Source organism: Labrus bergylta, chromosome 20 (assembly GCF_963930695.1).
Source record: "Labrus bergylta chromosome 20, fLabBer1.1, whole genome shotgun sequence".
NCBI lineage: Eukaryota > Metazoa > Chordata > Actinopteri > Labriformes > Labridae > Labrus > Labrus bergylta.
The window spans coordinates 9,358,124-9,379,629 of NC_089214.1; the positions used below are offsets into that span (position 1 = coordinate 9,358,124).

At 38.7% G+C, this 21,506-nt stretch overlaps 2 protein-coding genes across 2 annotated transcripts; both read right to left on the reverse strand.

Annotated features, from left to right (window-relative positions):
- Positions 1-418: 418 nt before the first annotated feature.
- On the reverse strand, positions 419-9,235 carry rmc1 (regulator of MON1-CCZ1). Its single transcript, XM_020645946.3, has 21 exons — positions 9,022-9,235; positions 7,805-7,881; positions 7,343-7,427; positions 7,057-7,113; positions 6,808-6,894; positions 6,212-6,352; positions 5,837-5,940; positions 5,264-5,353; positions 4,886-4,991; positions 4,627-4,735; positions 4,487-4,531; positions 4,307-4,360; positions 3,326-3,454; positions 2,700-2,806; positions 2,501-2,620; positions 2,275-2,352; positions 1,937-2,041; positions 1,538-1,606; positions 1,372-1,459; positions 1,119-1,256; positions 419-796 (listed from the first exon to the last, which is right to left on the reverse strand). Exons 1-21 carry the CDS (start codon positions 9,118-9,120, stop codon positions 717-719), a joined length of 1,968 nt encoding a protein of 655 aa, XP_020501602.3. The 5' UTR covers positions 9,121-9,235; the 3' UTR covers positions 419-716.
- Positions 9,236-9,850: 615 nt separating this feature from the next.
- Positions 9,851-19,902, reverse strand: riok3 (RIO kinase 3 (yeast)). Its single transcript, XM_020645956.3, has 13 exons — positions 19,597-19,902; positions 17,787-17,902; positions 17,425-17,570; positions 16,349-16,456; positions 15,966-16,075; positions 15,635-15,778; positions 15,427-15,554; positions 14,126-14,308; positions 13,754-13,913; positions 13,152-13,232; positions 12,745-12,834; positions 12,193-12,306; positions 9,851-11,772 (listed from the first exon to the last, which is right to left on the reverse strand). Exons 1-13 carry the CDS (start codon positions 19,630-19,632, stop codon positions 11,659-11,661), a joined length of 1,530 nt encoding a protein of 509 aa, XP_020501612.1. The 5' UTR covers positions 19,633-19,902; the 3' UTR covers positions 9,851-11,658.
- Positions 19,903-21,506: the final 1,604 nt, after the last annotated feature.

Here is a 21,506-nt window from a genome sequence, read left to right on the forward strand (position 1 = left end):
TATATTTTATATATATCCATAAAGGAAGAAAACATGTATTAAAAAAAAGTTTAACTAATATACACTGTCAAAAAAAGCCAGAAAAATATCAATATAAATGAATAGAATACAAATATTGTCTGTAAACATGTGAAATACTTGTATATTGTTAACATGAACGTCTATGGGGATTGACTCACTTTTGGTGCCAGCCTCAAGTGGACACTTACATAACTGCAGTTTTTGGTACTTCTGGTTTTTGGTATTGAAACATTTAAAAATTGACTTAAGTCACATCATGCGCAAACTATTAAAATAACTCTTGATCAGTTTTAATATTTATGTCAAAAATAATATAAATATAATCCTTCTAACAAACACAACCCTGAATATGTTGAATTATCACACAGGCATGTGAATGCACCACAGACACAACATGTTTACACATCTGTAGTTTTTATTATCTGTACAGAAGGCCGTTTAAACATCAACATTTAAAATGTAATCACACTGTATCTTTTAAACAGAGCATTTACTCATGTTTCTATGATCATTTGAAACAATTGAGTTTAGTACATTATTATTTACAAAAGAAAACATTAAATAAAGTGTTAGCCTTAATTATGTCATATGTACAAAGTATTCAGATCTGTTCCACATGTTGGTTCATCTCCTGAACTTCTGTTCAGTCTGATGTGATCCAGTTTACAGTCTCTGTGTGTTTTTGCGTCATGTGTTCACACTGTGGAGGGTTTCATCAGGGCCTGATCCCCAAACAGCTGCTTGAAGTGAACCACATGCTCCTCACAGTGCTCTCCTGGAGACACAGACAGAAAGAAGTACACGTTTTAAACAGTGCCGTCAGCTGACAACCCAATATCTATTTGAAATGAGAGCATTCACTTATCTAATGGCATTAATCCTGTGCTATTTTGTCCCTTTAAGTGCACCGTAGTTAAGCCACCGCACTGACAGCAGCGTCTCCCTGTCAGCACAGTGATGGAAAAGAACGAGACCTCTCCGCCTCCAAATGACTGATTTCACTTCATTTCATTTCATTTGATGAGTGAAAAGTAATATCCACCATCAGTAAAACTGTACTTGGATTTAAATTTAGATGACGTTGTGTTTTCTCTCACCTGGGTTGAAGCCTGGACTTCCTCTCAGCCGTTGGTTCCTCTGCTGGAACGACCTGAACACGGTATAGAACAACATCTGGTCCTCGGTCTGCCGCGCTGCGTCCAGAAACTTCCTGGCCGAAACATTGTCATGGCCACCTGAGAAAACCAGTTTTAGATCTTTCAAATAATAATCTATATTGGTTACAGCTAAATAAATTAAAATATCCCCCAAAAAGATTTTTCTTGGGATAGAATTTGAACATCAACGTACCGACGCTGCGGATGAATCTGAGCGCGCCCAGAACCTGCTGCTTTGACAGCAGAACTTCAACGATCTCGTCGTTGGCTGTGGAGAGACGCTGAAAACGCACGAAAATAAATCAAATTGACTGAATTTAAATTTTGTATCATCATCATCATGTTCTTGTGTTTGATACCTTCAACATGTCCAGAGAGAGCTGGTGAGCAGGAGGATACGTACTCTCCAGCGATAGAAGCAAACAAGCCTGAACACAAATGCTCACAATAAGAGAAACACAAACTGCAAAAACAAACTAGACTGACCTTTTTGAAGAAAAGTTTTGATTTACCGTTGAAAAAATATGTTCATCTTTTTGAGCTGAAATCGTTTCTCAGTGATTTAATCTGTTTCATCGCTTGCAACTATTAGTTTTGTCATTTTTTAGGTCTGACTTCTTGTTTTGAAAAATAATTCACATATATGATCAAATGTTACAGGCCTTGTTTCACACTTCTTCTGTGGCATATAATGACTTTAAAATCTTTTGCTTAGGATTCAGACTGAACTACTTTTGTGAGTTTGGGTGTGAACTCACCAGAGGTTTGGAGTCACTGAGGACGTGATACTGCAGGAACTGATGCAGCATGTAGAAGAGGTTGTGCTGCACCAACGTCTTGATCACCAGCTCGTACAGGTAATGCTGAAAAATACAAACCAGACAATCTTCATTTTTTTAATGAAACGTTTGTGTGAAATGATGTCATAATCAGTTCATGGATTTAGGAGAGCTTGTGAGAGATCACAGAAACCTTAAAGAACCAAAATCTCAAATCTGTAGGTGGAAATAATTTAACGTTAAAGTCAAAGTTGAAAGCATTGGCATTACCTTTGCATCCTCAGTATTTGAATACGTAGAGGGAAGTGTGTTATTACCTGAACAGTGACCTGAAACTGGTTCAGAGAGCGGATGTACTCCATCAGCACGGCGATGATGAATTTATGAGAGACTCCCTGCAGAATAAAGAGACAAATCATTTTCTCTTTCGGTATTGTTCTTTTCTTTCAGTCTCTAAAAGCAGTTTGGTTTGTTATTTTGAATTTGACTGTTTTCTGCTGGAAACAAAGGATTAGAATTATAATCATTATTATTATTTATTACCTTCCTCTCTGTGAAGTTGGACAGGACGTGTGTGTACATGTCTGATTGGTCGATGACCGCCTGAGTTCTGACCGGACGTTTCTGCGCAGAGTTTCCTCGACTCGGACCGGACTCCATCGCCTGCGAACACATACAAATATACAAACACCTCAAATATTCAAATTTTACAGAGTCAAATAAGTGTAGGATTGTCACTCACCACAGTGTAGGTCTGCTCCGCCTCCAGGTACTCCTTATACACCTGGTTCAGTTTGTCGAACACAGTCGCCACAACAGGAAGACTTCCCTTCTCCCCGCCCTCCAGAACTGAGAACAAGACGGACATTTCTGCTTAATTTCTCTGAAGTTTTAATGTCAGAGTTTGTTTACATTTTTTATTGAAGCAACAGAGTCCTATGTACGACACTATAATGAGAATATTTGCCTTTATGTCAATTCCATGTGTAGTTCAACAGAATAACAATATCAACAAAGAGTGAAGAAGAACATACTGGAAAACAGAAAACATAACGCAGCAGTTGAATTATGTGCACACAGATAATATCACCGCCTGCAGACAGTCTGTGGTAGTGCATCGATCGCAGGAATTAAATGTCACCACCCTCTCCCACTCAATCGAGCTGAATTTTCCCAATTCTATCCTGCTATGTTCTCACATCAGCTCACTCAGGCTTTTTGCTGAAAAATTACTAGGAAGCTGGCAGGAGAAACTCTGGAAAAATAGTGCAAAAATGTGTCTGTTTGTATTCACACATGCAGCTCACCCCGAGACTTTGGGAAAGCAGTTTTGTTGAAGAGAAAAAGCAGTAAGACAGACAGACGTACTCTGAGAGCAGACGGACAGGATGACCATCTTGCAGTCTCGCCGTCGTAACAGGAAGTCCATCAATTTGCCTTTGTCCTGCAGGAGGTTGACTGTTGGAGGCAACTTCACCTGCAAATACCACAAATACCCTGAAACAGACAGAGAGAGAGATTCTTCAAGTTTCATGTTTTAATATTCATATTTATGAAATGCAAATTTGTTTAAAGATTTGTTCCCAAACTCCCAGTTTCAGAAACTTTTAGATCCAATGTCATGTAAAACATTTTATATGTATCTGCATAAGAGCGTTTTATTTACCTTGATTATTTAGGTAGAGGGACAGATTTTTTTTAAATGACTGATATTCACTGGTCAGGGCAGACAACATCTGCTGCTGGAAGCATGTGTGTCTTTACCTTATTTCCTCAAATAAAAGCTTGATCTAAAATAAAAGCCTGATCCTAAATCCCATTGCCAGAGCCCATTGCAGAGGACCAAAACAAATAAAGTAGAGGCGAGCCTGAAATGCAGGTCAGGTAAAAATCCAGAGGGAATACTCTCCTGATCTCTGTCAAATTTTCTGCATGCCAATTAATCTGATAAATTCAACAATAAATTATGCAATTTTCTATATCACCTGGTTTTGGATCACCCATCAAGGTCACTTTGTGTTCATTATCTTTGCCCCTCTGTATTTTGTAGTAACACGCATGTGCCACAAGATGGGAGCAGCAACATAAGAGCGCTGCATTAGAAGCTGAACACATTTCCCACTACAGGTTCCCTAAGAATGTGTTTCTGTCTACTGCAAAGGAAACAAACAACAAACTTAGAGCTCAAAACAAGTCCTTGTTCATAAAAACAGTCAAATATTGATTATAAGCAGGGAAAAGATAAAACAGATTGTCTCTAATAAAAGTATGCCAGTACCCTCTGAAGTACTTAAATAAATGCTCAAACTAAAGGTAATACGGTATGGATGCTGGTGTCTGTTTCCTCACCTTCACTGGCACTGATGATGATTTCAGGCTGGAAGACGCTCCAGGAGGAAGAGTCTACAGTGATGGTTAAAGGCCAACATGATAACAAGTTTTTAATACACGCAAAAAAAACAGACGACTACGCTTCTAGAGTTGAAAAAATAAAATACCGTAAAACTTGTATTAGAGGGGAAAGGATACAGAGCTGACAGGGAACAGGAGGCTGAGAGGGAACCACAGCCGGACCTGGAAATGGAAGATTCAAGAAAAATAGAACAGATCACTTTTAATTGTGTGAGTGTGTGTTTATGTGTGTGTCTGACGGTGTGTGTACTAAGTACCTGAGAGTGGTATCCTGTAGGGGTGTATGGAGCGAGCGGGGAGGACAGGCTGGTGTGTGTTGACGGCACAATCCGGCTCCTTTAGCTTGATGTCGAAGATCAGAGATGTCTGAGACACACACACACACACACACACAGACAGAAAAAGAATATAGGTGAAATCCTGGCTGTGATGATGTTTGCAGCCATGTTTGTGAGCTGTACATCGGGATGGTGACGCTTCCTGGTCTGCTCGCTCTCATTAAAAATAAGGTCAAACCTGTGTGCTCTGATGGTGAACCACCACCAGGTTGTCGACGATGTTCAGAGCAAATTTTCCAGTCGTGTTCAGCTTCAACACGTGACTCTTCTTACACGCACCCTCTCTGAACACACACACACAAAAACAGACAGTGGTAAATGAGACGGCTTCAATTTAAGTATCAGAACTTTTCAAATGCATTTACATTATACATAGATACATTTTACAGCCAGTCTCGCAAGAAAGTGAAAAAGGACAGGAAGAAAAATCAATTCAATTCAATTCAAACATTATTAATTGGTTTGAAGCAGTTTGAACATAAAAAAAACAAAAACAAACAAATAAAAGTTATAAACAACAAAATGCCAACGTGTGTGTGTGTGTGTGTGTTTTTACCTTGGTAAATGATACAGCACTACCTCTGCACTGGGACTGTTGGCTGTTCTGGAGTGATGCTTCAGATACATGACAAACAGCTGACCATAACTACAGAGAGAGAGAGAGAGAGAGAGAGAGAGAGAGAGAGAGAGAGAGAGAGAGAGAGAGAGAGAGAGAGAGAGAGAGAGAGAGAGAGAGAGAGAGAGACAGAGAGACAGAGAGAGACATAGAGAGAGAGACACACAGAGAGAGAGAGAGACACAGAGAGAAAGAGAGACACAGAGAGAGAGAGAGAGAGAGAGAGAGAGAGAGAGAGAGAGAGAAACAGAGAGAGAGAGAGAGAGAGAGAAACAGAGAGAGAGAGACAGAAAGAGAGAGACAGAGAGACAGAGAGAGAGAGAGAGAGAGAGAGAGAGAGAGAGAGACAGAGACAGAAAGAGAGAGACAGAGAGAGAGAGAGAGAGAGAGAGAGAGAGAGAGAGAGACAGAGAGAGAAGGAGAGAGAGACAGAGAGAGGAATAAAGATGAATCTGAGAAATGTTGAGATCAAGAAGTCAATCCACAATGGACATCAGCATCAAGACAACCTACATGGTTGCCATGGCGATGTCTCTTTCCGACAGGCTGAGTTTGGCAGGTTTGGGTACAACAGGCAGCTCGATCTCAAACTTGGACATCTTGGACATGGTCCCATTCTGAAAAAAACAAACAAACAAAAGGTGATGTACAAATACAAACATTGAAACCTGCACTGTAAGCTAGAATGCGTTTCACTGTATAAAACAAAGTCACAAGGGTTCAGTTATCACCTGTTCAAGCAATAGTGAATTATATTTTTTATCATGTTGGGTAAGAAAACTGAGCCTACTGTGAGCCAGTATAAACGATATTAAATCTACTAACATAACAAAGCTCAGAAACATGACATGGTTCAGATGAATTGTGTTTCACTGTGTGTGTGCTGACCCTGAAGGCGAAGGGCTGCAGGATGTTTCCCTGCACGGTGGTGGAGAGCAGGATGACGGCGGTCTCCGGACAGTACTGGTACCAGTTCACGTTAATGCTCTGACTCTTCAGCAGCTTCAGGCTTCGTTTGTCTGGAAACACCTGAAGAGAAAAACCCGATCACAAGACTCACTGTCAGCTGTGTCAGCTCTGTGACGTTCTACACACAACACAAAAGACGGCTGTTTGATTTCACTTTCTATAGTGTCATTTACAAACGATATGCCTAGCCCAAAACAAACTAATAAACATTAAAATAATGTCATTTTTTTTCTAATTGCGTCCATACTACATGGTCAGTTATTTCTACAGATGGTTTTTAATTCAGCTTCCACAGAGACAGCACAAAGCTCTGCAGCCCTGGAGAAGTCTGCATGTTACACCGAAGAAAAACCGATGTGGCAGTGACGCCAGACAGGTGTTTTTGTCCATTAATTTCAGGGCCTCTCTGTATAATGATGAAAAGAACTTAGATTAGAAGGAATGCAGCTTTAAATAACCTTGAACTGGATTCACTTCACTTTCAGTCTTTACCAAAAACGATGATGTTCTGTTACCTGGTAGAACTCAATCCCCTGGTCGGTGATGAAGACGATCTCGTTCCAGGTGGTCCAACAGAAACCCAAAACATTAGCGTTCTTCGTCTGCAGAACAAAAAGCACAAAAAAAAACGACATTTCAAGCACCGTAACACAGCTGCTCTTTATATATCAGCTTCAGTTTTTCTCATCTGAAAACTTCAACCGTCAGTGAACAGGAAGGAGAGCCCTTTCAAAATTCAAAAGAGAATTCGATATGTAGCATACCTTGCATTCCTGGGTGAACTCTGTGTGTGGATAGTCGGGGATGAAGTTGATGAAATCCTTAAAAAAAAAAACATGTTGAGAGTTTTCCCCCTCAGCTTCAATAAGCAGTTCCTTCATGTTTCTTCACATATTGAATACATCTAACTCCTGGCTTGACCTTGTTTGTCCTAAGATTATATTTCCAAAGCCTTTGTTTGTTTGGAAAACATACATTTGGTGGTGATTTCCTTTTTTTTTTTATAATGTCATTACTGCATACATTTTTACTCTGCAGAGCGAAACTTACCACAGATTTTAAAGTCCTCTGAACTGCCAAGATCTTATTTCCGATGGAGAACTTGATACACTTCACTTCTCCTTTATCGTCCATTCTGTGGAGGGAAACATTACATGATACAAGTTTTTTTATTATCACAGGGAATATATTGATACCTCACATAACAATCAGAAATCGATACAAATCGACACAATCAGTAAATCCAAAAAGAATTGTTGTCACAGCTACATTGGCACTTTTTAATGTGAGAGCAGCTGATAGACAGCTTAAGGTTATGACTGCGTCAGAATGGTTTGAAAGGACAGCCGATAGACGCAGGCCTCCATCCAATAGGTGCACAGGTTTACTTGAATAATTATTCATTTCTACACCATATTAGCATTCTTTCCATCTATTCATTTATATATATCTCATCACATAAACAGTTGATATGTTTATCCCATCAAAGTATGCCCCCAGATACTCAGGTACCTGAAGGCAACACTGCTCTTGTCGTCCGGGCCTTTGACCACCACCCCCGTGGCTCCACCTGAACGCACCGCGAACACCTGCAGAAACAAAACACAACATGAAAGAAGGACACAAAAATACAACTAGAAATATTTAAAAACCAGAAGAATCACTTAATTGTCCACCAAGGGAGAATTATCCTTCAATATTTTTTGTTTAACCCAACAACTGTCTTTACAGTCATAGAATATTTTACAAGGAGAATTTCTTGTAACATGCATATATACAACACATATATATATATATATATATATATATATATATAATATATACAGTGACTGACAGATGTATATGACAGATACATAAATGAGGCCCCTCGACCTTTTCAAAGACCTGTGAGGAGATAAGGCTTGCAGATTCTTTCACATCTTTTATCCCATATAGATCTAATGCCGCCAAAAGCGCCCTCTAAAAAGTAATGAACAAAAACAACACCCTAAAACTCACATTAACAGACTAGCTTTATGTGATGTGATCTTTTTTAAACAAATCCTTTATTAAATTGTAATATTTTTTTTATCTATTCCTAATCCTTCTTTTTTAAATGGGTTGGTGTTGTTTCCTCTGTTTTTATATATATATTTATTTATTGAACTACGTCTTTTATTCATCCTTTTACCATCACTATTTTGTTTTTATTTTCTGTTACGTTGTCTTCCTCTTCTTGATCTCATATTGTTCTGTTATTGTTTGGTAGACTACTCTCTATTTGATCTGACTGTTGATGTTTATTCTGTTATTATCCTGAGTTCACTTTTGTTTGTTTGTCTGTCAAAGCACTTTGTAAACATCTGTTTTTAAAGGTGCCATATAGATTAACAAGTTATTGTTATTATCATTATATAAGAATTTATTAATTAAGACTTAATCATTTTTAAGCATGTGATGTGACTTTTCTGGTTAAATCATCATCAAAAGTTTACTGTATCTTTATTTTTTATTAACTTTAAGTTTATTTTTATTGTTTGTTTACAAAAAGCTTCCCTGTTGGACTTCCTGGTTTAGAGATAATGGACATGTCACGTTAACCAGAACAATGCAAAGAGAGTAAACATCCTACTAGAGGTTCAAAGTGTTGTTTACGGGCTGCTAATAAAGTTAATTTGAACAAACAGTCAGCTGATCACTCTGATTAGTTCAAGTCAGCAACATCAATGCTAACTAACCAGCTAGCTCACCTGCTTATTAGCCTCGTCGAAGAAGACGTTGTTGACACTGGAGGCATGTTCAAACTGCACCGGGTTCTCACAGAGTTCTAGATAATGTTCCTCAGTCATCCTCACAACAAACTCTACGTGTTTTATTCCCGTTTTAGCCTCAATTCACAGATTTCCCAAGGCTAAGGAAGAGTTCGGGACGTAAAGTCAGTTTGGCGACGCAAGACCCGCCCTACTCCGCGTTTGATTGGCTAGTTCTCGTTGCCGTCGTTGACTTGGATTGGTTGTGTTTAGACACGCGGACTGTGATTGGTAGAAGATACGCGCAGAAGATCAAGGTAAGGCTGAAAACCAGACACTTCCGTTTTTGCTCTTCACAGTAAAACTTCACAAAAGAAAAAGATTCTTGGTAACTTATAAATGAGTTTGAGCAATTTTAACACTATTATTTTTCTAAAACAAGACTGTTTCTGAAGCTGCAAGCTGAATATTTTGGGGTTTTGCATAAAACTAGACATTTAAAGACATGATCGTGGACTTTCGACAACACCAATCTGTATTTTTAATGATTCCTTGACAATTTGAAAACCCCAAAAACTAATCAATGAACACAAAATATATATATATAACGTTATCAATTCTTAATTACAGAAACCTTACACAAGATTAATCTTTTACTTTGAAGGAACCAGTCGGTTCACTTTTGTAGTGCTGCTGAGTCATGTGGTTGTATGACTGTCACGTGTGTAGGGAAATATTATTCAAATGACCAACCATAAGAGACTTGAACTGATATCTTAAACAATTATTATTTTTTTTACATTTAATGAACAAATAAAAAGACAACACATTCTACCTTTATCTTTTATTGTCACCACAATTTATGAGAAGTAATCCACCATAAAACCAGCATCATGTGAGGAGTTCAAGTGTGTCAGCACTGACAAGAAAACCTCATGTTTTTAGCCATTGAGCTCAGAAAAGACCTCTAATAAAGAAGATTATTCGATATGAAGTCATACAATCTAAGAGCTACACATATGATCGTTTTTACGGCAAACAATTGTTTTTTCTTTATCTTCTACACATGATGCTGCCATGACTCTTATTAACTTGCATTTGTCTGATAGTACTACTAACAGTTAATTTTCTGCTTTAATTTCTAGTGTAAGCAAAATATGTATCACCCCCCTGCTTTAGCTTCCACACACACACACAGGACCAAACTGCTGCGACTTCTCACACCTCTCCCTCCAAATCTGACCCAGAAGTTACAAATAAAAATGGACAGAGTAAAAGTAAGAACAAAAAAAATGAATCAAAATAAATCAGAAATTAATAAAGCCATTCTCAAATTATTAAGAAGTCTGAAAACCATTATTTCCCATTGTGTGCATCTCCCTTTTTTTTTTAGCTTAAATAGGAAGAAAAAAAACTTCCTGATGCATTTTTTGGTCATTCAGACTGAAGTATCGTTGAATCTTTGAGAAATTATGACTGTGAGAAAAACTAAGGTGGTCAACATTTTTATGACTTCAAAACTTTTCTTCTTCTTTTTTAACAGGTTTTTAAACGATTCTTCCTGTTTTTTTAACTTTCTATAATATCGACGAGTGCTACATCTATTTTCTAAGACAGGTGATAAGCAGTGGAAGCAAGGAAACTCCTGCACACGGTCTAAATTGCACAAATAAATTGGCAACTGGCAATTAAGACAGTGTGCAGGAGTTTGATTGCAATTTTGAGATAATGATAACACAAAATTACCCAATAGGACTGCTATTTTTGCTGACGTGGAATCGATACAGTTTAATTTTTCCTCCCTCCCTCTTTAAAACTAGTTTATTTCTTGCTACAGGATGAATAAAACCTGACTTTCTTTTAATTGTATCTTTTACCATGCCCTGAAAAAGGGAAAGAGTTTGTTATCCTCTGGATAGTTGAACCAAGGGTTGCCAAAATGTTTGATACTTTTTCATACCACATGACTTAAATTTACAATTACTTTCATGATTGTTTATGATTGATAGCATTATAGTACAGAAGCTTTGAGAAACTTAAGCCTCTGACTTGCACTAGCTGTCATGGTATCGAAACAGATCTGTTTCTAGTTAAGGTCATAGATATCGACACCTAAGTTTATAAATCCGTTACCTTGACAACCTTAGTTTATCCCTCATGTTCCTCAAGTTCAGCCTGACTCAGCGGCCATCTTTACAAACTTTCAGTTTAAATTTAATTATATCTCTGAGAGTTTAAGCAAAGCTGAAATTCATTTGTTTGTATTCTCAATACAGTCTGTCTGAGGTCATGATTCTTAAAAAAGAAAAACAGAACAAAGAGTGTGGGTCAGTATCGGCAGGAGGATTAGAGATGAGGTCTCAGCCTCAGCAAACTCTGTCGGTGCCTCTCAGCAGCCAGAACGCTCCGACTTCAACATCCAACACAGTGAAACTCGTCCCTCCTGCAGCCAGGAGGAGGCGCTCCGTCCTGCCTCAGTAAAAGAGGCAGTTGTTGTTGGGGGTGGGGGGTTAAAAGGGTGGTGGGAGAGTTGGAGGGAGAGGCTCCGGGTCCTCCAGGAGCCTCCTCCGTTCATCTCCTAGTTGCGGCGTTTTCAACACGGCGGGGTCGTGAAGAGAGAGCGAGCTGGACGGGGCGTTAATCATCGGCGTCGGGTTCTAAAGGAGGGTCGCAGTCTTCAGAGGAGACAGGGAAGGTTTTCTTTCCTCGCTTCTGCACGTGGTCTTCATTTCTCTTCTCCAACACCACGATCTGTAAGAGACCACAGAGAGAATAACAGCCTGAACTTTTCAGTGGCAAAGAAAAAAACTGTCAATAACTTTGCATCTGAAAATGATCTCCAACCAATCAACCATTTCCTCATTTTTGATAAAAAGCATTTGTTTGTATTTTAAAACAATAGATATGTGTGGTGTTTTTCCAGATTGATCCTCCAGTATTCTTAGTTTTGTCCTTTAATAGGATTTGTTTTCAGAAAGAAACAAAGATTGAAGCCAGATTTATATTTTAACAAAACAGATAGAGAATATATCAAAGTAAAAAAACTCAATAAAATGTCATTAAATGAAAACTGAGTGACTAAGCAGAATTATTGTTATTTTTTTTACTCTTTCCTTAAGAAGTTAAGCTTGAATAAAAAAAAAAGGTTTAGTTTATATTTTAGAGTGTTACCTCGGCCATGAACTCAGCCTCGTCCTCGGCACCAACGGGGATGTTCAGGTTGCTCACGGCGTTGAAAAGTTCGTACACACTCATCGCCTCGCTCACCCCTCTCCTCTGGAAGAACTGCGACACGCACACCAAATTAAAGACGGTTATTCAATCAGTCATATCAAGCAATTACGGTAACAAAAAAAGATAACAAAAAAAAACAATATAACTTGAAAATACTCAAAACATTTCTCCCTGGTATATATTTCCTGTGCTTTGGGCAAAACTAAACACCTTAATGGAAGTTTAATCACCTGGCAAAGTAAGACAGAATCTGGTCACCTGGTATCCTAAATGCAGTATTTTCGTTTTTATTTTTTATAAATTGAATCTGTACTTTTTTTAACGATCAGATCATAATAGTAAAACTAAATCTAAATGTTTTACTTAGAGATAATTAGAGAATTATAAACAAATATAATCAACAAGAAACCAAAGTTCCCCTTTTAACAGAATTTGTCATCTTTTTTAGCATTTTCATGTGAATCACTTCAAAAGGTATGAGAAAGTTACCGTTGAAACGTTCCTGCAGTCTCTGAAGAGGAACTCCAGGCCGTGAGGGTGGGTGGGCTCGATGGACTGACTGACATCAATCAACCAAACCTACAACACACACACACACGCAAAGACGTTAGAATGACACTGTGGTGGGCGTCTCTCGGACAGATTTGATTGAACAAAACAAATTTAACTTCAGCAGTTTGAACAGAAGCTTAAAAAAAGGAACGAGGAGGAGGGAAATGTGAGAGGAGAGGAAGGAGGATGAAAAAAGACAAGAGAGGGAGAGGAGGTAAAAAAGAGCAAAAAAGACCGAAGGTAAACAGTAGACGGGAAGAAGACAGAAGACTTGAATAATAAAGAGGTAGGAGGAAAGAATCCAGAAGTAGCAAACAGTAAGTGAAGCAGACAGAGGTGGGTACCTTTCCCTCGTGCCACAGCATGTTGTATTCACTCAGATCAGCATGAACCAGATTACACTCCTGATACAACACCTGCATCATCTGCACACACAGAAAACATAGAGTTTAGATAAAACACATTTAGTTGTTAAATTAAAAAACAACATAAACCCCTGGCTGCAGCACGCAGAATAAGGCAGGGTCAGATGTGGTTGGTGCTGGACATCAGGTGGCCGTTGTCCGGTTAGTTCAGAGTACATACAAACATGGAACTATCATTCAGAGATCCGTGTAGGGGATTATAATTGTAGGACAAAGTATTGTTAGGGTCAATTCAATACTAAATTAGATGGCTATTTGTGAAGGGCACGTCTGTATGGCAGCGCAGCGCGAAAAAAACAACAACAATCTCGCTGTGAACTTGTAACATCTTCCTCCCCTTTCACTTTTCTTCCTCTTTGGTGGAATGGAAATTTGTTTGCTGGTGCACTGAATGGATAATGACACAGCGTTGCCAACATATCGGCGTTACAGCAGTTAGGAATGTTTCAAAGATTGAAATGTCTCAAACTATTTGACTTTGCCTTGTAGCAGGAAGTGTGGCTGGTGTTCGGCGTACTCACATGTAGGACCTGGTAGAAAGCGTTCTTCATGTCCTCCGAGCTCAACGTGACATCTTTGAGTTTGGGAGCAGGAACGTGATCTTTACCGATGAACGACATCATCAGGATGTGTTTCTTCAACAGCACCACCTCTGGACAGGGGATCTCTGCCTTCTTCATCCTGATCACAGACACATTCACATCAGAGGTCTGTGCTCAGACGCTGGCAGTTTTTTATTCACTTTTTAATACGATTTTAAATAACTCTTTTTCTTCAAGATTTAACGTAGACAGAGACAGGCAAGGAAAAGAGCAGAGTTGTACTAAAGTGTAGTTGTACTTTAAAGAAGAGGCAGCGCTGATATTAGCCGTGGCAGTATAAGGTGGAATTACCTGGCCAGGTTGTGCATCTCCTTCTCGGCCCACAGCTTGATGACCTTGCGTGGGTTCAGTTTGCTGAAGCGTTCTTTGAAGCGGTAGTCGTCTTTGATGTAGCGGTCTCTGTTCTTAAACTCGTTCAGTGTCGTCTTGAAAACCTTCAGCACCACCTCGTCGGGAACGGGCTGCTCCTCCAGACTGACACACACACAGAAACACACAGAAGAATAAATAATCTAAGAATAGTAATTTAAGCAGTCTGAGACTTCAACTCAGCTTCCAGTCTCTGTTCCACACCTGACTTAAGGAGTTTCTTCTCTTTCTCTTGGTTAAGACAACAAGAACCAAGTGTTTCTTTAGAGGGGTACACTTCTATTTCACTTCTATTTCCTCCCCTTGCTCTTATTTTGACACATTTCATGTCTAAATGACAAAAAGATAAAATACGTTTTGGGATTATTCCAGTAGATGCTTTCAGAACTCAGCCGTCAGACAGACTGTAATAACATAATGCTTCAGGGATGAAGTGCCTGATTTAACAAAGTCCACCAAAGTGCTTGTTTTGAGTGACAACATCCTTACAGAGCGGTTATATTTGGGCGGCAGTAGCTCAGTCTGTAGGGACTTGGGTCAAGTCCCTGCGCGGACCAAATATGGAAGTTGGTCTGGTAGCTGGAGAGGTGCCAGATCGCTTCCTGAGCACTGCCGAGGTGCCCTTGAGCAAGGCACCAAACCCCCTCCCCACCACTAGCTCAGGAGGGCCTGCCGGGGGCCGCTCCGTCACTCTGACATCTCTCCATTAGTGCATGTCCATAGGATCCTGTTTGTGCATGTGTGTGTATTTCAGCCTATGTGTGTGTTGCATGACTTGCAGAGTGTAGAAACTGAAATTTCCCCTCGCAGGATCAATAAAAGTAAATCTTAAATCTTATATCGCTGTCTTTAATGGCACCAGACTTCATTGACAAAAACACTCGTTTGACCTCTCAGGACAAAGGTGTTTCTGGTCTACTGCTGCTTTGATCGCTTAATCAGTTTGTGTTCCTTTGATACTTTTTTGTTTCTAATGTTTAGTTCTGATCTTAAAACAAAACATGTTTGTGTATCACTTTATAACACACAACACTATCGAGGAAGGCAGTATAGACAAGAAGCTCCTTTCTTCTAAAGGTAAAATTCCTGACACTCATGTCTGAATTCAAAATGCTTTTTCCAGTTTAACTACAGCGCTGTTTCTTGTCCTTTTTTTTCGTCCCTGCCCGATTGTCCTTAAATGATCCTTCAGGATTTAAGACAACTTTGCTCCATCCACTCACCTCCCTCCATTAGCGTGGAAGATGACAGCCTCTTTTCCTGTGCTGATGCATCCGTTGATGTTCTCCAGCACGCCGGAGTTCACCATCTTGTACATGAGCAGGCGAGTGCGAGGGTCCACGGCTTGTTCCTGCAGAGAGAGCGGTTGAGTTTGACGGCAAAACAAAGATTCATGTGCATCTTCGATCAATCGAGTATTTGTGTGCTTACAGCTGTGGAGTGCTCCTTCTTCTCGTGCAGCCTGGCGCTGCGTCTCTGCTCGCTGTGGCAGTGCTGCTTCAGAGAGTTAAACACCTGGTTGGACAGCTTCAGGTCCATCCCCAAGCCGTCACCGACGTGGATCTCAGGAGCAAACTGGAGGAGGAACAGGAAGACAGAATAAAATGACATGGCACAATTTAAACGCACAAAGATCTTCAACTCAATCTTTTGCATGTTTGGTACAAAAGCGTACGACAGGCAACAAAATAGATGAACCATGAACAAATCTCTGTTTTTTTTTTTTTGTGTATCTTGACAACCCTCTTAAAAGTTGTCTTACGTTGTCCATGCGTGCCGTGTTCTTGCGTCCGCACACCACCTCGTCGTGTTTGGTTGTGATGTTTTTGCCTTTGCCAGTGAAGCCTCTCCTGGGTGTCGTCTGGGGCTTATCTGATCAAACACAGACATTTAAAATGTGTGAGTTACTCTGTGGACTTTCTCTTAAACACCTTAATGGTAAATATCTGTGTATGTAGGAATTTTAGGCTTTCAGTGTTGATTTAACCTGATAGTGATTTAGAACTCACCACTAGTGCTCTCGTTATACAAAAAGATCTCAAGTTTCTCTGGAATTCTTTAACAAAACTTTTAAGCAGGGCGAGCAGAGGAAGCAGTAAAAATCGATGCTTCCTGTTTGTTTTCTAACACGCTGCAGATGTTTACCAGCTTTGTAGGGGTCGTGTCTCGTGTCCTGCCAGTCCACCTCGTCCTCGGAGCTGTCGCTGTCTTCATAGGGATGGACCATACGGTAGTTCTCAAAAGAGATGGACACTGGACACAAACAAAAGACATTCTTATTAATCTAAATTCTTTACACACATTTTAAACAAGTGCATTAATTCAATAAACTTGCAGTATTATATGCAGGCTCCAAAATGAACTTTTTGACTCACCGGCCAAGGTGGTGCAGAGATGAAGAAAATCCACCAACTAAGCATAATTTTTACTGTGTTACTGTGTTTTGGGTCACGTGCACATTGTGTTTCAGTACGTTTAATTGAGGTTATAAGGCATTATGTTTTTGATGTCAACATGTATCCTAGTCATGGATCAGATAATTTTATCGGATCAAGATTATAAGAAATGGAAACAAATTAATGTGCTGGCCTTTTTTATTTTTTATTTAAAAAAGGTATGGTGCCCAGGCAACCCTCACAAAAATTTGATGTCATCTACGATTGAGGTTTGATAACTTGAACACATAACATAAGCAGACCGTTCATTTAGTAGATGTGAGTGTATCACAGCCCGTGCTGCACTAGTTAGACATATTCTTTTTAAATGTAAGCGTGCTTTTAGATTGTTCTCACGCACTGCGAACAGCTGAAACCTGCATGATAAACGCAGACACGGTGAGAGTGGACAAAGAAAAGTCGAACCAACTGTATGACTGGATCACGTGTGTTCCTAATTGTAGAAGTAAGTCTGTATTTGGATCATGGATCAACTGTCATCTGTTTCAATATTCAAAAATGATATGCAATAACAAATAAACGAGTCAAGGCTATTGTTATCAGTGTGTTTGCTCGTTAAACATTCATGACGGAGGTCAAAACCCACTCTCATGTCAGTCTCTAGTACGAGAGTATTTTGGTACAAACCCATACGTATGTTGCGGAGAGCCGTTACTCGCAAAAACGGGAAATCAACCCGCAAATGTTACTTGTAAATTTACTTGTAAGTAAATTTAGGACCCTGATTAAAAGTGTTTTATTTATGTCACTCTGCTGTAGTTTTACCTTTGCTGTCTCCGTTGAACTTCTTCTCCTCCAGTCGGAGCTGATTATCAAACTCGCGGTCAAACTGCATCTGCAGCATCTGAGCGAGCATCAGGTCACTGGTTGTATCACCCGCATCATCTGACAGCAACAGATCTGCTGCTGGACTGAAAGAAAGAAAGAAAGAAATGAGTAAAGACAGGAGCTATTCAGGACACGAAGATCGTCTATCATGTTTATTCCTCCTTGAAGCCTCAACAAGTTTAAGTTTCAACTAATTGTCAGTCCTATATTTTCTTGCCATTTGTTTATTTTCTTTATGAACACAGATTATTTCATTTTAACTTAGTCTAAAAATAAATACCACACAGGTAAGAACTTACTCCGTGAGTGTCGGGAAGGCGTTGTTTTCATCGTCCAGCTGTTTAGCCAGCTGCTCGCTCATCACATCAGCCAGTGAGCAGGATGGAGCCGCCGGGGCCACTGAACCCCACGGACTCTGGAAACACAAAACAAATATGTTATTCTGAATACAAATTCTTCCCACCTTTTAAACAAATTAAACAGGTGTAGAATTTGAGGTTGTTTGGCTTTGTTTAGTTATGCTAGCAACGTTTGGAGTCGCAAAAACCCAAAATTAGAATGTAAAGTTTAAAGCCTGTGCAGCTTCAAAAAAAATAAAAAAGAATTGATACTAAATAAAATTGGGAGTTCACTTTGGACCTTCTGTATTGATCATTTGAATTCTTAACTTTTAAAGAGAAGCCCTCTTTAGTTGACCATCACATGTTGAAAAAAAAAGCCAGCTGATGAAGGAGGCAGAACTTAAAAAGGTTTTCACGTTGTGAGGTGAAAAACTACTTACATTATTTTACTTTATATAAGCTGTAAATATACATTCAGGTTAACCGACTAATCCATTCATACATTTGGCTCGATAACGTTTAGCTTGGTGTACTGGAGCTGGTTAAGCCACAGGTTGAGCATGTAGTTCAATGCAGATGAAAAGTAAACTGTACAAACAGTGATCACAGAATAAAAAAAGATGACACGAAACGTATAACACAAAAACATTATCATCCCAACTACGGATGTCAAAAATGTAGATATTTTTCTGATACTATTCCTATCATGTTTCGAAGCGACATGTTTTAAAAAGATACATTTTATTTTTAGGGCATATCTACAGAAGAGGATTAGGGCCACACATAAAATAAAATAAAAAATAGAGTTCTGACTTTAAACTCAGAATTCTGAGAATAAAGTCAGAACTCTATCTTTTTTTAAGTGTGGCCCTAATCCTCTTCCGTACATATCGCCCAGCCCTATCCAGAAGAGAAATTTGCCTTGGGGAATAGTGCAAAAGAAACATAGATCAATATAACAAGTTAATGCAACACAAAAACAAACACAAAGCACCACAATGGATAGAAAACATGATTTTTAAATAGCCTATACAAAGTAATGTTGAACATATTGTATTGTAACAATGTAAAGACTAGAGGAAAGTCAAGACGTGGGGGGGGGATGCCATTTATATCATTTAGTTCAACACATTATTTTTTAATTTAACCAGGTTGGTCCCATTGAGATTAAAAACCTATTTTTTAAAGGGAGACCTGGCCAAGACAGGCAGCAGCAAAAACACAAAGTTACAGACGGAAATAAAAAGAGAGACACAGCACACTTTACAAAGAACAACATTTTGGATTAAAACAGAGCCATCTATGAGTCACAACTGGGACTCAGTTGTCATGTATAATCCTAACAAACGGGGTAATTCAAACACTGAGTCATAATTTAGACTCAAGACATGTTCAGGCGTGTTCCTGCTAAGACACGCCCCCATGTGACGTCATATAACATGTACAAAAAAGACAACATTATACAAACTCACGTCATCTCTTTGTGTTAAATTAAAATTTTAATATTTAATATGACACAACAGAATGACGATGTAAGTAGTTCTGAAATGAACTTCACAATATGTTAGAGTATCAAGAAAGAGTGAGCCGGGATATTAGTTACACTCATGAAAGACAACACTGACAGTTTAAACTCAAAATATCTCCAATCATCGCACCGACAGCTGCTGAGTAAATACCTGAGAGGACTGTCACCATGGTTTGTATTAACAAACAGGAGCTAACAGAAGTATACATGACAAGATAAGGACAAGAGAGACTTTCTTACCTTTGGTGTTTGTGCCGCGACCACCGCTTGATCCATGATTTATACGACGTTTAATGGTGGCTAGCTGCTGAGCTAACGTTAGCACGTTCTGAGGTCAGATTCTGTGTCTGAAAAACGAGTTTAAACACGACGTCCCACGTTATGACACGACCTGTGGACAGTTGTAGACACTTCGGTGAAGATAGGAAAATTAGATTTTAAAGTTGGTAACAACGGGTTTTTAAAATAACCAAAGGTTGAAAGGAGGTAGAGAAGCTTTCAGTGAGGTGTTTGTTTCCCAACTGACTGAGCTGAACCTTAGCACAAGCGGAAATACGTCACCTGCCGTCACAGTAGTACGTCACCATCACAGTAGTAGGGAAGTATCAGAGGCAACAAGAATACCACAAATACAACAAATCAAAATAGAAAAAAAAAAAAAACACACATCCATTCCTTACACGGACTGAAAAATAGGAAAGTGGAAAAAACATTGAATATTTGTGAAATTGTCATTTAAATTAGGCTTAAAAAAAAAAAAAAAAAACCCTTATAGTTGTATAGTTTGACCTTTTGTTTCATGTTTCGCTTGTTTCTGTTGGGTCTTTCCGTGGTATTCTGTTGTGTTACTGTGTTGTCAATAAAAAGATCTTTTTTTTTTTTTAAGTTTAGGAAAATTAATCCAAACACTTGAATTCATCAGTAACATTTTGAAAAATGAGAAAGCTATCCTGACTGTGAAACTGTGTACAGTGTTTGATTTGTTTGTGTAGTGTAACTGAAGTGACTGAATTTTTATTTTATTTGTTTCATTTGTGATTTCTGGCTCGCAATATAATAAAATGATTAATTGTGAGACTGATCAATACATTAACCTAGGGTAAAACATTTTTTAAGTCGCAGCCGCCAGTTAAATGTTTTTTTTTGTTGTTTTTGTACAATTAATAGTCCATGGGCCAGAGCCCAAACTGTCCTTTGTTGGTGTCATTCAAGGTGGCAAAACATAGTAAGAATTTTTGAAAATGTCTGTAGATTACATTTTGGTATGAAAGCCTTTCCTGAGTGGCAGCTGCGTCGCAGTAACCTGTTAATGAAGGGACCACCAGAGTGGTACTGGAATCTGGTCAGGCCCATGGACTATATTGCTTTTATATAAAATATGTCCCTTTGACAAAAACAGTGTAAAACTTATATTTTAACAGAGAAACACACTGAACTATAACACAACATTTGCCAATAAAAAAACTACTTTTATTATAAATTAATCTCTATTTTGTCAATTAAAAAAACTAACATTTGGTGAATAGTCATTTTTCTAGTCACAGTAATACTTTTCAACTTGATGATAACTATTATTTATTGACAATATATAAAAACACTTTGTCAGAATAAAAGGGTGATTTGTGTGACGTGAAAACCTCTAAGGAAATATAATTGAAATAAATAAAAAAATAAAATAAAAAAAGTACACTTGAAGATGAATAAATAAATAAATAAATACAAATCATGAAAATTGGTATTAAAATGTGACGTCAAAACGTTTGTTTGACCAAAACCGTTTATAGCATACTTTAAATAGTGTTTAGTCCACTTCCTGTGGTCCAAATGTGTGCACGCGGTGTACCCGTGTACAGTCTATGGTACTAACCTCTGAATGTGCGCGCTCAACCTACAATCTGTCCAGGTTGACTCGTGAGCGCGCTTGGCCGTCAGCTGCCGTCACACAGACTGGAGCGTTCAAGAATGCAAAGCCACACCGTTTATGAGATAGAGACCGGAAACACAACTCCAAAATAAGAGCGCCTTACTTCTCAACCAAACCAAATGTGAATTCTGTTTTCTTTTGTTTTTTATTATACATTAATATTCTTTTCAAACTATAAACATTATTTTCACAACTTTCTTTTTTATATATTTAGATGTGTGTATAA